A 17,645-nucleotide genomic window follows, 5' to 3' on the forward strand; every position below is an offset into this window, starting at 1 on the left:
ACAAAAATTTTGTTAAACAAGACAAAAATTACTTGTCGTGGTTTTAATATGATTGGCCCACAGGAAATGACACGATTGGGTGGTATGTTGAAGGTGTGGCTTGCTGCAGAAAGTACACCCCTGAGGGGGCAAACCTTGATCCTCACCCAGGCTACCTTCATTTGCCAGAGCCTGACAAATACAGAGTTGGAGGCTCACAGCCAACCATTGAACTAGGCACACGGAGCCCAAAAGAGGAGTCAGAGAAAGGACTGAAGGAGTGGAAGTGGTTTACAACCCCATAGGAAGAGCAACAATAGCAACCAACCAGACCCCCCAGGACCTCCCAGGGGCTAAACCACCAACCAAAGAGAACACACGGAGGGACCCATGGCTCCAGCTGCACATGTAGCAGAGGATGGCATTGTCTGGCATCAACAGGAGGAGAAACCTTTGATCCTGGGAAGGCCTGATTTCTCCAACGTAGGGGAATGAGGGGAATGCCGGGGCAGTGAGGTGGGAGTAGGTGGTTGGGAGGGGGAGCACACTCACAGAAGCAGGAGAAGGGAGGATGGCATGGGGGTGTGTTCCGGAGGGAAAATGTGAAAGGAGATAACATTTGAAATGTAAATACATAAAATATCCAATAAAAATAAAATATCTGTTTGATGGATCCGTTTTTTAAGCTATTCAAGTTACATATACAGCATATTCTAAACAAAAGTCAAATCACACATATAGAATGTTGAAGATCATTAAGAGTAATAATACATAGATTTTTACTTAACTGTGCAACTTTTGTCATAGGTTTTAACTTAAGTTTTGTTACAGATTTTTTTTTTTTTTTTTTGTTGCAGATGTTTTAATTCCCAATGAACTTAGAAATGTTGAGATAGTATATAGCATAGTTTTAAAGGATATTTTTCAGAGTAGAGAAATTGTGGAGATAAAAGATTTTTAAGAACAGTACGTAGAAAAACTTTAGAAAGAAGAGACTTTTGGAAAGGTTACAAAGGAACATTTAGATATAAAAGGTTTGGAATTTTTTTTTGTTTATGCAATGGTAGTGGTTGTTACCCTAAGAGATAATTTAGAAATAAAGTGTGCTAATCTTTTGTTATGGAGCCGAACCGAGGCCAAGCCATTTACAGTAAGACTGCAAAGCTGTAATAAAGTCAAAGTCTGGGGATCAAACCAGAAAGGGTCATAAATGGAACTCCAAGATGGGGAGAATTCCCACAAGTGGTTCAGACTGGCTTGGAGATCTGCAGCATTCCAGGAAGCTCCTAAGAGAAGACTGATTAGAGGAGGCTCTAAGAAGGAGCTCTGCACAAAGAAAAGTGCTTTTAATGACACCAATTTCAATCTCAGGTATTGCAAAGCAGACTGAAAGACTTATTTGAGAGAAATGTCCCAAATTGCAGAGGAGAAATGTCCCTTTCCATATGACTGGGAACCCTAGAAGGGTTAGTGGAGCTTGCTGGCATACTGGCACAGCTTTTGTATTAATAGCAGACAAAGCCGGCAGCTCCAGGGGGACATTCATCAAGTAGAGGAGAAAAGCGGGGGGTAGGGGGGGGGTGGGGGGGGTGGGGGGGTGGGGGGGGTGGGGGGGGTGGGGGGTGGGGGGGAGGGAGGGGGAAAGAGATGTTTCTTCTGTTTTAGAGTTTCTACTCTTTCTGTCCTTTTTAAAGATTTTAATATAATTTACTCATTGCATTTCCTTCCTCCAAACCCTCTTCTATACCCACCTTCATTGCTCTTTCAAATTCATCACCTCTTTTATTATTAATTGTACATATATACGTAAATACAAACTGCACAGATTTTATAATGTTACTTTTATTAAGTGTTTTCAGGCTGACCATTGATTGTTGGATAAACAACTGGCAATGTCTTCCCTGGAGAAGAGTATTTTTCTTGCTCTCAGAATTCCTTATTTGCGTATTGTTCTTTGTGGGGGGTTTAGGCCTTCTCGACTGTTTGCCAGACCACACAATCTTAGCAGTTTTCATGGTCTTTGTTCAGATCAGTTTAAGCAGCCACGCTAGCGAGGCTTTATGGGTGTGGCTTCTGATGTTCCCAGGAGACACAGTCTTCCATTGTAAGCTTCCATTGCTCCGCCTCCATTTTCTCTGCAGTGTTCTGAGCTTTAGGCGTAGGAATTGTGCTGTGGATATCAGTTGAGACTGGGCTCTACACCTCTGCATTTCGATTGGTTGTGGTTTACAAAGATAAATTCCAGTTACCTGTGAGTATACGATCAAATGTTCAGCATGTAGTTAAGGAGTGTGCTGGTTAGTAACCTGACAGTTTTAGGTCCTACTCCAACGATTACTATTTACCCACATCACATAAAGCAGCCGAATTTTCCGTTTCACGCCAAGTTTACAGACACTTGGCGGAGAAAGGGTCAATAAAGAATTTGAGCGCCGGAGGGGGTTGTGGTAGCCCCGTGGGCTCATGGGAAATGTAGTAAATTGTCTGCAAAATGGCGGCGATCAGGTAAGGGGGTGTGAGAGCCCTTGCATTTCCCGCTAGGCTGCACTGGGGAAGGCTGGAGACTGACAAAGCAGCTGGGAGGCGGACATTTCTGGTGAGGAAAGAGAAAAGTGTATGCCACCTGATTGGGGTCTGGAAGTATGGAGGATCGCAAACCATGCCTTACTCCCTTCAGCTCCCTGTCTGCTCTCTCCTGACCAGCATGGTCCGACTCAGACCTCGAATGGTGCAGTTGATGGGCCGGGGGATGTAAGGGTGTTGGGAACTCTGGTAGGATCTAGGGTCCTTACGTTTGGTCTATGATGGGTGCCTAGCGGTGTCTGTGTTAGCTGCTATAGGGGTTGGAGACCAGCTTTGCTTTTAGTCTTTTTTTCAGCCAGCATCAATTCTGTGAAGCATGGATGTGCAAGGGACTCCTGGCCCACATCTGCGTCTCTTTATATTCTTTGTTGATCAATCTTGCCTCTGGGGTGGAGTAATGCCAGCCTGTGATTTTCATCGATTTCATTTAACGTTTGTTTCCAGCTGTATGCCAGGTACCCAAGACTAGATGAGAATCTGACTCCAACACATGCAGGTAATTGGGATGCACATTCGGTGGGCGTTAAAGGAAATCGCTGAAGATGGCTGCCAAAATTAGAATTAGGGAGAAGAGAAGTTTAGTAGCTAAAACGGCAAATTCTACTTAGGTTTATTTAAATATATATATTTAATGCGTCGCTACTGGACTCATCCCGCTTGAGTGCTGCGTGCTATCTGGTGAATAGACAAAATCACTTCTTTATGTACTTAACTTTCTAGTCACTTATGGAAGAAGATAAACAATGGGTGCAAGAAAAAATAGAATGTGTAATTCAGGAATGGGATTTTTTTCTAAGTCTTAATGTTTGACCCTTGCTTTCTTCTTAGATAATGTAATTTAAATATATTATACATGCAAAAGACATGTACTGCCTGCATGTGTGTCTCTGTACTTCCTGCATGCCTGGTGCTTAAGGAGTGACCAGAAGGAGTGAGGTCTCCTGGACCCGGAGTTGTGGATGCTTTGAGCTACCACGTGGGTGCTAGGACTTGAACCTCTGGAAGAGCAGCTAGTGCTTATAACCACTGAGCCATCGCTAGCCACAGCTCTGTTTTCTAACTCAGACATGGACACAGTACAACTGGTACTTGGGTTACTATACAACAGGATATATTGAGAGTTTACCAGTAGCAGAGCCTTCTTATCTGTTCTCTTACCAACAGGAAATTTGCTGAGACTGGAGGCACCTGCAAAGGTGCCATGGCTAACATCCTTTTTAATAGTGACCTTTCTCCTGTCAGGTGCACCGGGTCCCAGGCTTATTGATCCTGTGGGAACTTTGCTTTCTTCCTTGCTCTCTCCTTTCTTTTCCTTCCATGCCTCTGGCGGAAACTAGGTCAATAGGTCAACACTTCTGCTTGCTACAGGTGTATTATTGCAGGTCTTCTCATTACTCACCGCCCTACCATGATTTACAAGTGATGCATCCTCCTGACTGTGCCTCCTGCAACGTGCCGTGTGTGTTAAGAAACTGAACTGATGACATTTTTCTCCTCTCCTAAGTCAATCTACTAGAGTTTTGACTGTGCCTTAGTTGTTTTGAAACATAATTTTAGTTGTTAACTATGAAGTATGCACCTTTATTCTGGAGGGTCAATAAAAACTTGCCACTCAAAACCTTTTATACCAGCTGGACATGATGGTGCACATTTGTATTCCCAGCATTCAAAGGCCGAGGCAGGAATAATGTTGTGAGTCTGAGGTCAGCTAGAGCTATATAGTGAGGAAGTGTCTGAATAAACAAAAGCATATACTGGACATGTGGGTATACACCCACTTCAGAGGTAGAGTGCAGGACTATTAGAAATGCAGGTCATCCTCTGCCTTGTCACAATTTAGAGGCCTGCCTAGGAGATACATGGGGCCCTCTTTCAAAACGGAACAACAATAAAGGGGAGGGGACCCCTCAAATTATGTTTGTATTCCACTGTTGTTGGACATTATCATTTTTCCTTTGTCTTTTAAAAAAAATATCTCACTGAGTAGCTTTTTAAAAAATGACTATGTTGTTCTGGTCCTTCTAATTTGAAGTGTTACAAACTTTTTCGGTAACATTGTTTTTGTGTTTTGGTCTCTAGTTATGCCACAAAACCCAGCAATAGGACTAGCAGTTGATTATATGGAGATATGTCTTAATTGTTCATTGGTATGCGCTTGCTTTGCTCGTCTCACAAGTTCCCACAGAGCCATGCGCCGTGTTACACTTGCACGGTCAGAGCGCTGAGGCTGTCCTAGGCAGGCATGCCCACTTAGTTTACATTCACTCTTCATGTGCTCCTGGGCACACACTATATGCTGGGATTCCCACTTTCCCAGAGTTACATCATGATGGAACTTAACCTAACAGATGAATTGTTATGAGTTGCATTAAGCTCTGAAATGCTTAAACATTTTTATTTGTTTTCCACTTCTTAGATTTTTGGAAAGGAAACTAAGGCTTTTTACATAAAACAACATTTTATGAATTATAGAATGTATGAATAGTAATTGTTCCTTCAAAACTTGTAAGACTTACACTTTTTATATTTTTTCCTTACAGTATTACTATGAATACCAATCCTAACAGTGTTTTGAAACTCACTAAGATGGAGAAGAAGTTCTTAAGGAAACAGAGTAAAGCCAGGCATGTGTTACTGAAACACGAAGGCATCCAGGCAGTGTCTCACCCTACTCAGGTGACCTTAAATGTTACTAGCATTTGAATATGGCTCTATAACATGTTAACGTATTATGGTTTTTTTGTTTCTTTTTCCATTTATTAGTTTATTTACTTTATATCCCAGTCACAGTCCTCCCCTTTTTGCCCAGTACCATCATTACATCCCCCTTCCTCCATCCCCCCCCATGGGTACCAACCCACTCAGGTACATCAAGTTGCAGCAGGACTAGACATGTCCTCTCCCACCGAGGCCAGACAAGGCGGGATAGCTAGGGGAAAGGGGTCCAAAGGCAGGCAACAGAGTCAGAGACAGCTCTGGCTCCAATTTTTAGGAGTCCCACCTTCTCATCTGCTACCTATGTGGCTTGGGCCAAGTGACGGAGGTGCTCACGGCTCCATATCAGGGTCGGGCCTGAGGAGTGAGACCTCAGGGCCAATAAAGAGATAAACTGTATTGTTATTTTTTAATATTTACTGCAACACTTCTGCTACCAACCTGTTTTAGTCAGGGTTTCTATTGCCGCAACAAAACACCACGACCAAAAAGCAAGCTGGAGCGGAAAAGATTTATTCAGCTTACATTTCCACAGCAATGCTCATCACTCAAGGGGGTCAGGACAGGAACTCAAGCAGGGAAGGATCCTGGAGACAGAAGCTAACACAAGGCTGTGGATGGTGCTGCGCATTAGATTGACTCCCCTGGCTTGCTCTGCCTGCTTTCTTATAGACAGTGATGGCACCACCCACAATAGGCTGGGCCCTCCCCCATTCAGCATTGGTTTTGAAAATGCCTTAGAGGTGGATCTTATAAGAGTATTTTCTCAACTAAGTCTCCTTCCTCTCCAATGTCTCTAGACTGAGTTAGTTGATACTGCTATCATGTTTATGAGAATGAATGTCCATGAGACTAGGAAAAGGTACTTTGTTTCCTTTAGTGACTCTTACTCAGTTTTAGGGAAAGAATTGAAATGTTTTTATGATAGTTGTCACATATAACCAAATTGTTATGGCATGCTTTGAAAAATACTTTACTGAATAAGGTCATGGCAAAGCAATCTGAGAATAAATTTTATGCTGTTCAATGCAGCACTGTAGCAATGAGTGGGTTATGATACAAGTGTGTCCTTATACTCGTGTGTAACATGTGTTTGGCTGGACTCCATGGAACAGAGCTTTATCTTTGTTGACAGTTCTTTTACACGTTCTCAAGGAAGTTAGAGACAGCCTCGTTTTATGCAATCAAATGAATACTTACTAATTTTGAGCTAAGCACAGTTCAAGGAGTTAGTGAACTATTAGACTGAGAACAGATATGTCTTGTGAGCCAAGAATGTTTTTCACATTTTAAGACGTTAAATAAATTGAGAAACGAATATAACTGTATACCCTTGAAACTCTTTAAGAGCATTTCAACACTTGGTATAAATAATGAAATAGGTGTGAGTACACCGTCCCAGTTGAGGGGTGGTGGTGCACACCTTTAACCCAAGCACTTTGGAGTCAGAGGCAGACCAACCCCGTGAGTTCAAGATCAGCCTGCTCTACAGATCTAGTTCCAGGACAGCCTACATAATTTATTCATGGTACATTGATATTTGTGCATGCACGCACGTGCGCGCGCGCGCGCGCGCACACACACACACACACACACACACACACACACACGTTTTCACACAGATACAAATAAGACTTAGAAACAACAGGTGATAAATTACATTGACATGCTTTAACATTTTACTGTGTAGGAATTTTTTAAGTATAGTAACTATGAGAGCACTAGACCACGTCCAAAGATGGGAGGATCCCCTCTTTCACCCAAATCTCTTGACTAGAGCTTGGCAGCCGTCAGAGTGACAGAAACTTAGCAACTTACAAAGGAAAGAAAGTTCCTTGCGATTTGACTGAATTATTTTCGACGATTTCCTTGAGCAGAACCCTTTTCATGTCTTATGGTCCTGCAGCTAATTTTTTGATTCAGTTTCTTGACTTTTATCTTTTTGGTAAACATGGCATAACGGTTATATTCTAAGTGTGAGTTCCAGAAGACTAACAGCAATGGTACTTAAGCTTGGCTCCTAATCACTCACTTAACCCACGTTTTTGGTGAGTAGTTTCTTGCTCGATAAAGTGGGGCTCATATTATACAAATATGTTTCCTCTGTTTTAAAGATTATGCTAAATATGATTAAATGGGTAAAGGAATGCAAGACATTCATTCTCTGGCAAGAAGTATCAAGGTGACTGCTGACTGCGTGCTTCTCTGTTTATTCTTCTTTCCTTTTTATTTTGCTAAAATTTGGATTTCTGAACAATAGAAATTTATCATTTAACTTATATGTCTGGTTATGAAGAAAGAATAAATCAACAAGTATTTAAAAATAAATGTTTGTAGCATAGGAATACTTTCCCCCAAAATATATAGTAAATTAGTCTGTATACTTTGTATGAAGCTAACAGACCAAGTAACTATTTTTATGTACAAAGAAATAAGAAACTTTTAAAGTTACAGTATTTTGAAATCATGTAATTTCGTTTTACTTTCAGGTAGAGATCCATTATGTCCATTGCTTATTACTTTTTTTTTTTAGAGCCTGGTTGTTGCCAACGGTGGTCTGGGTAATGGTGTGAGTCGGAAACAACTACTTTTGACTCTGGAGAAGTGCGGGCCTGTGGAAGCGCTCCTCACGCCACCTAACAAGCCGTATGCATTTGTGACATTCCAAACTGTGGAAGAATCCAAGAAAGCCTATTCTACCCTCAATGGGAAAGAAATCTTTGATGATTTGGGGCAAAAGATCTTTCTGTACTTGAATTTTGTTGAAAAAGGTACGTTGACGTTAGCTTCTTTCAGCTTCCTTTCTCGTGTGAGTGTTCTCAGTTACCCTCTGTGCATGGGAGGTGAGCTGTCTGTGCTTGATCATCTGTGCCTGTGGCCATTGGTTACTGTGGGAAGAAAAGAGTTCACTGCTAGTGGGAATATGGACAACAGCTTGAAGCTGAATTTCCATATTATCCAGCTTTTCTGCTCCTAACTATACCCGAAAGTTTTAATGTCTGCTTTTCTGTTGGCTAAGAATGTTGAACATTCAGAGGTTTTTTTCTTTTGAGAATTATCTGCTTCATTCATTTGCCAGTGAACAAGCGAACAAACAACAAACTTCCCTTTGAATTCCTTTCTGTGCTACTTCATTAGCATCTAGAAAAGCTGATTTTTGAATGTTGATCTTGTACCTTGTTATTTTGTTGGGAGTGTTTAACAGGTCTAAGTGTTTTCTGGTGGAACACAAATATATACCTTTCTCTGGGTATACCTTTTTTGTTTCTTCCTCTTTCTGCTCTAGCTAAGACTTCAAGCACTATATTGAATCAGAGTAGGGAGAAGACACCTTCGTGTCATTACTGTCCTGATTTTAGAGGAAATAATTCAGTTTTTCTCTGTAAATAGGTTTGTTGCATTTATTATGCCTTTATTATGTTGGGGTATAGTACTTTCTAGTTTCATCAAACCTTTTATCATGAAGAGATACTACAAAGCCTTCTGCACTGTGTGAGATGATCTGAAATCTGTTCTTATCCTGCACTGTCTTACTCTTGACTTTTTAAAAATAACAATTGATACAATAAGTATTAGGAAAAGCCTTATCCTTGATGTTTATAAAGTGACTCAATTATGTATGTACAAAGAGAAGACTTGGGTACCATTCTTTTTTTTTTTTTTTCTTCTTCTTCTTATTGGATATTCTCTGTATTTACATTTCAAAAGTTATCCCCTTTCCCTCCACTCGAATCCTCTCCCCCTCCCCTTGCTTCCATGAAGGTGGAGCCATCCTCTCCACCGCAGCACCTTGACATTTCCCTACTCTGGGAAAACACACCTTCAGTGGACCAAAGGCCTCTTCTCCCAGTGATACCAGACAATGCTGTCCTCTGCTGCATATGCAGCTGGAGCCATGGGTCTCTCCCTGTGTGCTTAATAGTTGGTGTTTTAGTCCCTGGGAGCTCTGGAGGGTTTGGTTGGTTGATGATGTTTTTTTTTCCCATAGGGTTGCAAATCCTTTCAGCTCCTTCAGACCTTTCTCTAGCTCCTCCATTGGGGTGCCCATGCTCAGTCCAATGGTTAGCTGCAAGTATCCTCAACTGTATCTTTATGACTCTGGCAGAGCCTCTGAGGAGGCATCCATATCTGGCTCCTGCCAGTAAGCACTTCTTGGCAATAGTGCTTGAGTTTGGTGGCTGCATATGGGGTGGATCCGCAAGTGAGGCAGTCTCTGAGTGAACTTTTCTTCAATCCCTGCTCCTCTATTTGACCTTGTATTTCTTCCCCTGAGTGTTTTGTTCTCCCTTCTAAGAAGGACTGAGGCATCTACATTCTGGCCTTTTTTTTTGGGTACCATTTTTGCTGAAGAGAGCATAATGTATAGTATGACTGATTTGGTTTTTTTTTTTTTTTTTTTTTTTTGCATTTTGCATTTTGCATTTTTACTTCTGAAATGAAAATTAAAAGTCTTTTAGACCATGCTTCTGGGGCAGAATTCTTTGTATATGAGGAGTACAGGTTTCCTATAAGACTGTGTTTTTTTTTTTTTTTTTTTTTTTTTTTCTGTAGCACAATGGAAAAAAATGGGACTTCAAGACTTACCTCCAGGCCTCTTGGTAGTAGAAGAAATTATTTCTGAGGAGGAAGAAAAAGTGCTTTTGGAAAGTGTTAACTGGACAGAAGATATAGGCAATCATAATGGTAAGTAAACATCTGTGGTTCATAAATTAGATTGGTGGAGACTATCCTATTCCTGATCTGTACACTGTAGGTTTACCACCAGTTTGTTATTTCCTCAAGATCCCCGAAAGTAGCTTGGACCTAGTAGTAGGCAATCTACACTGACAGTTACTAAGTACAGTGCTATATATAACATTTGTAAAGCGACCAGTCCCTGCAATTGCTTTTATCAGCCCTTCCACTGTTTGAAATCTTGTTTGGTCATTGACTTGGACCAGGTTGTTCTTAGTGACAAGTTCCTGAAGAGGTTGGCCAGGGGATCTGAAATAATAGACAGGAATATTTAGGTCAGCAGGTCTTACACAAGTATGTTTTACTTCTAAGAAGCGTATTAAGCAGGACAGCCTCTTATGTACAGTCTATAGGGGGAAAGTGGAGCAAAGTCAGGGGAAAGTTGATCAACTAATGTTGCACAGAAGAACACAGGGTATCTCATGTGTGCCACAGACCAAGCACTCAGTGGCCCTGGGACTGATAACTGCTGTTTCTTCAAAGGAAAAAAGTCAGCTTCCCAGAAACTGAAACCTTGGCTCTTTCAAGGCCCTGGCCCAAGCCCTAGACAAGACCTTACCAGGTCTGCATGGAGTACGGACACGGAGTAAGTGTTTCTTTTCGCCTTTCATCATGGCCTCCGAGAACGCCAAGGACTGGCCTGGTTCCCAACAGTTCCTTTCTGCCCTGAGGATTCCTCTCAGTTCTCAGTAGTACAGGGTATCCCATAGGTACGAAGCGGCTGTGAGAGCTTCTCTGCTTCTCTCCAGATCATCAGCCAGCCTGAGTGGCAGCTGTCACCACCAACACAACCAAACATGTGATATAAGCAAATGGCTTATGCTAGTCAAACAATAATTTAGCAATTAACAGAAGTTACAATTACCTATGAGTTTTTGTAATGTTAGACAAAATATGAAAGATTGCTCTTATTTTTTATCAAAGAGTTTATTTTCTTTATACAGTTCAAAGGTCCTTAAAACACAGAAGAGTAAAACATTTTGGTTATGAATTTCACTATGAAAACAACACTGTGGATAAAGATAAACCCTTACCTGGGGGTAAGTACATAGTAATATACAGTTATTGCTGGCTTGGAAAGAAAGATATGATACATTAGAAGTTTGTTTTAGTTGAGGTGCATGTCATCTATTGGGAAACTTTTGAGATAACTGGTTAAATTTAGGGCATTTTAATTAAGTGGCTGGGTTTTTAGACATTTTAAAAAACTGTCTATATAAATTGATTGTATTTATACTGGCAGTAATCATTTATTGGATTCAATTTTATGTATTTATTTGTGTGTTCGTGCATGTGGTGTGTGTGTGGTGCGTGTGTGTGTGTGTGTGTGTGTGTGTGTGTGTGTGTGTATTTGTCTGTGTAGTGTGTGTGCGTGCGTGTGCGTGTGTTTGTACAAGTGTCTTTGAGAAGGGGACAGCCTTCAGTATTGTCTGTTCTTTTGGAGCTGTTCATCTTACTCTGAGACAGAGTATTACTGGCCTTAAACTTACCAAACAGACCAGTCAGTGAACCTTAGTGTTCTGCCTATCTCTGCCTACATTTTACAGGTATATGTTACCATACCCAGCTTTTTTCCCTGTGTTATCTAACAGATCCTTTATAGGCTAAAGCATCTCTCCAATCCTACATTAATGGTCTTGATCATACTTAAGTCTTTCAAACATGGTGAAATCACATTTATGACCTCATAAAAGTTTCACTTGGAAATCTATGATTCTTTTAAAATAGTGATAATTTAAAATCTTTGAGGTAAATGGAATGCTTTCAAAACTTTACAGAGTATTTGTTATGGTTTGTATATGCTCAGCCCAGGGAGTGGCACTATTAAGAGGTGTGGCCTTGTTGGAGTAGGTTTGTCAGTGTGGGTGTGGGCTTTAAGACCCTCATCCTAAGCTGCCTGGAAGTCAGTATTCTGCTAGCAGCCTTTAGATGAAGATGTAGAACGCTCACCTCCTGCACCTGCCTGCCCATCATGATTATGATGGACTGAACCTCTGAACCTGTGAGCCAGCCCCAATTAAATGTGTCTTTATTTAAGAGTTGCTTTGGTCATGGTGCCTGTTCACAGCAGTAAAACCCTAACAATATTTGATTTAATTTCTAATATAAAATCTACAGGTTGAGCCTAATCTGAAAATTCAGTGACCAAGGCAGCTCAGCCAGTCAACAGGTTCTCCAGCGAAGGATTGAGGATTAAAAAGAAAAAAGACAATTAGACAACGCTGAAGCATGACCCCAGCCAGTTCTGAGGCTGAGGCTGGTTTAATTTTTTCCTAGTCTGCTTTTATACCATTTTAATTACATGCAAGTAATAATAAGGTCAGTTCTAGGTTAAGGGAACCAGCAGGCCAATAAAAACCAATAGTCAAGGAACAAGCGAGGCCATAAGCAAAATCCCTTGGATTACAGGATGACCAAGATATCTGAGCCGATACCTGTCCAAGCCCAAAGTCATATTCTTACCTGAAGCCCACTTCTTTGTTCTAGCCTAAAAATCAGATTTCTGCCTGAGCTTACTTCTCTGTCTTGGGGCAATGTCAAATTCCTGCCTGAAGTAGCCCTACTTCCTTGTCCTGGCCCAATGTAAAAAATCCACCAAGGGGCCCCAAAAGCTTTCCACAGCCCAAAATTTAAATTTTTCCAAAATCTAAAGGTGTTTGAGAGCTGACATGGTGCCACCAGTGGAAAGTGTGTATGTCTAAGCTCATGTGATAGGTCAGTCAAGACACAAGTGTGTGAAAAATAAGTCATAAAATTACTCTCAGCCTGAGGTGTGAGGTATGTATCAGACATTAAATTTGGATAAGGGCAATGCAATGTATATTGTTTTCTTATTTTATAAAGTGTCAATATTATTAGTAAAATTACCATTTTCTGCTTTTTTATTTGCTAGAATCAATGTAGTAATAACTTTAAAGGAATCTTACAAGTCTGTTTAACTCATTTTGCTTGTGGGTTTATTATTTTTGTTTGTTTTACTACAATACTAAAAACTTTGATCACTATCATAGCGTTACAGTCTTTTTATTCTTGGTTAAACGTGCCGCTATTTGAGTGTGCTTTGCTTTTCTGGTTACTCACTTTAGGTCTTCCTGAGATTTGCAGTAGCATTTTGGACAAGTTGTTGAAAGAAGGTTATATTAAACATAAACCAGACCAGTTGACCATAAATCAGTATGAGCCTGGGCATGGTAGGTGTTCCTTTTGCAAAACGTTTTTTTCCTTTGTAGATTGTTTGTTTTCTTTTATGTGGTGAGTGTTTTACCTGCATGCACGTCAAATCCCATGTGTCCCTAGTGCCCTGGGAGGTCAGAAGAGAGCATCGAGTGCCGAGGGACTGGACTCAGGACGGTCGTGAGCAGCTGTGTCTTATTTATTCACTTTACATTCCTGTTGCAGCGTCTCCTCTCCTTTCCTTTCAGTCCCCCTTAGAATCCTCTTCCCCTCCTCGCTTCCTCAGAGAAGGGGAGGCCCTGCTTAGGTGTGACCCAATGCTGGGACACAGAGTCCTTTCCCGCTGAGGCCCGACCTGCAGTCCAGGAAGGGAAGGGGTGCTCTTGCCCGGTCTCTAGTCCCAGTTCTTCTTTGTCGTGTATTTTAGAGTTAAAATGTTTATGAAAATTTTTAAGATCAAAAATGAAAATTGAGTAATTTTTGTCTTGGCTCAGACACAGCTTTGGGCTTGCTCTGCTTACATCTGTTGTCTGTGTTGCTGCTAACTGCTGTTGTACCCCTGTAGCTCCATCCCTGGAACCTCCGTTACAAAGCAGAATTAAATGAGCTTGCACGGCTGTTTTTGGTTTTTGCTTGTTTTTGTACCTCTCTCAACATGTTACAGATGGCATGGCATTGGTAGTTTGGAAAACAAACAAACAAAAAATATCCCATGGAACAAGCTTCTAATCCACAGAAAGGAAGAAGGCTAACTGGGTGGATGATCTCTCTCATCTTCTGTTTTAAAATCTGGAAGACGATGCTAGGAATATAGTGCCAGTGAAAATATTAGGTATAGATAGGTTTCCTGCATTTATAAATAGCAATTTTATTCGATACTTATTGTAGTTAATATCTTTTTATGGTTTTAGGTTTGGCAGTAGTTTTCCCCCCTGCTTTTATCATGATACGTTTTATTTTATTTCTTATTGTGCTGAGTATTAAACTTGGACATAGCACCTGCTAGTCATAGCCCTGTCGCTGAGCTCCAGTCCCAGCCCTTAGCCAGACTGACTCAGCCTTGAGCTGCTTCTTCCCAGCTCCCGGGCCAGGATTGCCGGTTTGTGCTGCCGTGCCCTCACGGTATGTGCCGGACTGCATAGATTCCTGTCCGTAAGCCTTTCGGAGGATGCGTCCTTTCTCTCTGTGTTGCAGTTCCCTTACCGAGGGCTGCTCGTTTATCAGAAGTTGTGTCTTAATTATTGATACACTTAGTCCTTATATACATCATCTGCTCTCCAAGTCCTTGAGAATCCCAGTACTTAAAGGAAGAGAGACAGAGAGACACACAGAGAGAGAGAGAGAGAGACAGAGAGAGAGAGAGAGAGTGAGTGTGAGAGAGAGAGAGACAGAGAAAGAGACAGAGAGAGAGACAGAGAAAGAGACAGAGAGAGACAGAGAAAGAGATAGAGAGAGAGAGATGGAGAGCAATAGACAGAGAGAGATGGAGAGATGGAGAGACAGAGAGACAGAGAGATGGAGAGAGAGAGAGAGACAGAGAGAGACACTAATCTGTCTTCCCCATTGTCCTCCTATGCTGACAATGGTCCTATTTAGACGGTGACTCTTGAGCCTGAATTTTATAGTCAAGTCTCAGTGTCATTGATGTTGAAATATTTCGTTTCAGATTTAATGTAAATTTGTTGAGTCCTATTTATTATGTTCCCCTTTAAGGTTATAGTAGCTTCTTAAGGATCAGACAACCTCTTCACTGGACCTATGCGTGGCTAGGTGTGCCCAGTCTGAATCAGTATAGGACAATGAAATGATGTCTGATTTTCTGTCTCAGGAATTCCTGCTCATATTGACACACACTCTGCGTTTGAAGATGAGATTATTTCTCTCAGTTTGGGGTCAGCGGTAAGTGTAGTGTGAAGCATTTTTTTTTTTAAAATCAGTTTTCAGCATAATTTTACTTTGCACATTTGCCTCCCCTTCACCTGTGTGGGACTATCTACATTGTAATGAAAATAAATTAATTTTTTTTTAAATAGAAAGGACGTTGTTAGCACTTTAATTAATTACCTCCAGAGTGGGAAGTTTTTACATCCTCTCTTTAGATGTCTGAGGTCTTAGAGCTCATTAGAGGCTATGAAAAATCTATACATTAACAGTGCGGTTCGGCCACCTTTTGACCTCCGTTTGCATCCTTGCCACCTAGTGGCAAGAGAGAATAGCTACAGGAGATAGGGTAGTGACACATTGGGGATTCTATTCATTTTTTTCCCTGTTTTTGAGGCTTGGTTTCTTTGTCCTTGAGCTCCCAATATAGACCAGGCTGGCCTGGAACTCAACAAAGATCCATCTGCCTCTGCTTCCTGAGCGCTAGGATAAAGGCACGTCACGTGCCACCACTACCACATTCTGGACCTTTTTACTTAAGTACCTTGAGTCAGACCTTTTAGACCCTTCAGCAGACGATATGTCTGCCCTTCCAGGTAAAGGAGAAGGCCGTATTATTCAGTGCTTAGTTTCTGTAGTCGGACTTTGCTCAAGCTTCTAACCCTGTAGAACCATGATTTAAACTGGTGAATGTAAACTCTTCAAGGTACATACTGTGTACAGTGATTGCTCTGACAGCCAGGCTCAGCTGCTTGGGGCATGTAAGTGCTCAGCCCACAACCCTTATGGGGTATGTAAGTGGTCAGTCCCCAACCTATACAACTCTAGTGGCCTTAGTGGCCATTTCCAGCTTCCAGAGATGCAGGCAGCCCATCTATGCCTTACAGAAAAAGAACACACGATCTGGCCACAAAATCCCATCAATCCCTGGGGTTTTCCCCAGTATTAGGGTACAGAATCTCACCAGTCCCTGTACTTGCCCTAAGGTCAGGCCACAGAATATCAGCAGTACCTAAGCTTGACCTAAAATCAGTCTACAAAATTCCAACACTCCCAGGCCTTCCTGGAAAGCTCTTCCCCAACTTAGAAACGCTGTGTAAAATCTGCCTCCTGCTCGGTTCTTTGTTGCTTTCTTCCTGAGCAGAGGTAATCACCCTTCTATGTCTTTCTCAATGAATCTCTTGTGTGAAGTTTGTTGTGGGGTGTGAATTTGTGGTGTTCCTCAGTCTCCAACTGCTAGGACACCTTCCCTTTGAGCTTTGATGTTGGACCCACATGGCCCAAAGGTCGGGGTATTCACTCCTACAGAGACACAGATAGACTGAGATCGATGCAATAGGCAAGAGGTTTAATTGAGAAGTCCATTATACTGGGGTCGTTCTATAAGTGGGACAGAGACGACCCCAAGGTTTCAAAATACACAGTTTTTATACAGTTCTAAGGGCAGATTTCAGCAACAGCATGGGGTGGTGGCATCTCATTGGTGGGTTACAGTGACCCTTGGATTCATTGGATGAGGGGTTTAGGCTGATGATGATGCATATTTGGACTTTTCTGTGAGACCTTGTGGCTGTCAGCCAGTAAATTCTGTCCTTGTTTACTTTCTCAAAAATGGGTGTATTGGAAAAGTCTCAGAGCAGGGGCAACTTACCCTGGCTAAGAGCCTCACAACATTCTTGGGTGTTTTGGAAAGTCCAGGGAGTGGGACAACTGCAGCTTGTCCCTAGGTGGCCTGGCCAAGAGACATACAGTGACACTGTGTTAGCAGCAAGTTACACATGAATTTTCACACAGAAATAAAGGAAAATAAATCCAGAATAAAGTATAGAATAGACTTTATTCATGGCATGGGGAGGGGAGTTAAGGGGGTTAGAGGCAGAGAGAGAGAGAAGAGGAGTAGAGAGGCAGAAGCCGGCCATGAGCATGTGGAGAGAGAGGGGGGAAGGGAATGAGGAGAGGAGGGGTGAGGGGAGGGGGAGATAAGGGTGAGAGACCAAGAGCCAGAATAATTCTTGAAATATTGAGATCATCTGATTTAACTGGAGGTTGCTTGAAATCTTGTCTCCTGGAGGCAATACAGTTCACCAGTCCTCCTCCTCTTCTCTTCCCTGTACCAGTGCAGTTCCCACCTCTAGCTTAAGCACTTTGGCTTCTTAACCTTTGCTGTATTCTTGTGATCTTCTTGATGCTGTGGTTAAAGAACCAGTAATGTGTGTTGGATACCGTAACACCATCTTATGATTTACATGTATGAATTCTTGAAATAGACCTTTTCAGAAATGTTAGATGGGAGAAAAAAACAAAAGTCCTTTTTCCATGTTGCTCATTCTTGCTTGTAGTTGTAGAGGAATTTCCCTGAGTTTTCTTCCCAAACTTGAGAAATCAGAAAAAGGACCAGGGGACATACCATTTAATTGGTATCAGATTCTAAGTTGCACAATAACCTTCTTCTCTGTGAGGGGATTCTGGGATGCTAGGTTATTTGGTGTGCTTCTCTAAACTTAAGAAAATATTTCAGTACCTAAGGCATAGTGTATACCTGCCTATAGAACAGTGAGCAGGGTTCACAGCTAGCCTAT

At 41.7% G+C, this 17,645-nt stretch overlaps 1 protein-coding gene across 1 annotated transcript in view; it reads left to right on the forward strand.

The window, feature by feature from the left end:
* Positions 1 to 2,442: 2,442 nt before the first annotated feature.
* Positions 2,443 to 17,645, forward strand: part of ALKBH8 (alkB homolog 8, tRNA methyltransferase) — a gene marked incomplete at both ends in the record, with an annotated part of 33,796 nt that continues 18,593 nt past the window's right edge. The window contains 9 exon segments of the mRNA XM_080932570.1: positions 2,443 to 2,455; positions 2,458 to 2,495; positions 2,499 to 2,575; positions 5,103 to 5,238; positions 7,811 to 8,048; positions 9,829 to 9,960; positions 10,956 to 11,051; positions 13,098 to 13,202; positions 15,014 to 15,084. Coding sequence (XP_080788696.1) covers positions 2,443 to 2,455; positions 2,458 to 2,495; positions 2,499 to 2,575; positions 5,103 to 5,238; positions 7,811 to 8,048; positions 9,829 to 9,960; positions 10,956 to 11,051; positions 13,098 to 13,202; positions 15,014 to 15,084 — 906 coding nt within the window.

The sequence above is a fragment of the Micromys minutus genome (genome assembly GCF_963924665.1).
Source record: "Micromys minutus genome assembly, chromosome: 18".
Lineage (NCBI taxonomy): Eukaryota > Metazoa > Chordata > Mammalia > Rodentia > Muridae > Micromys > Micromys minutus.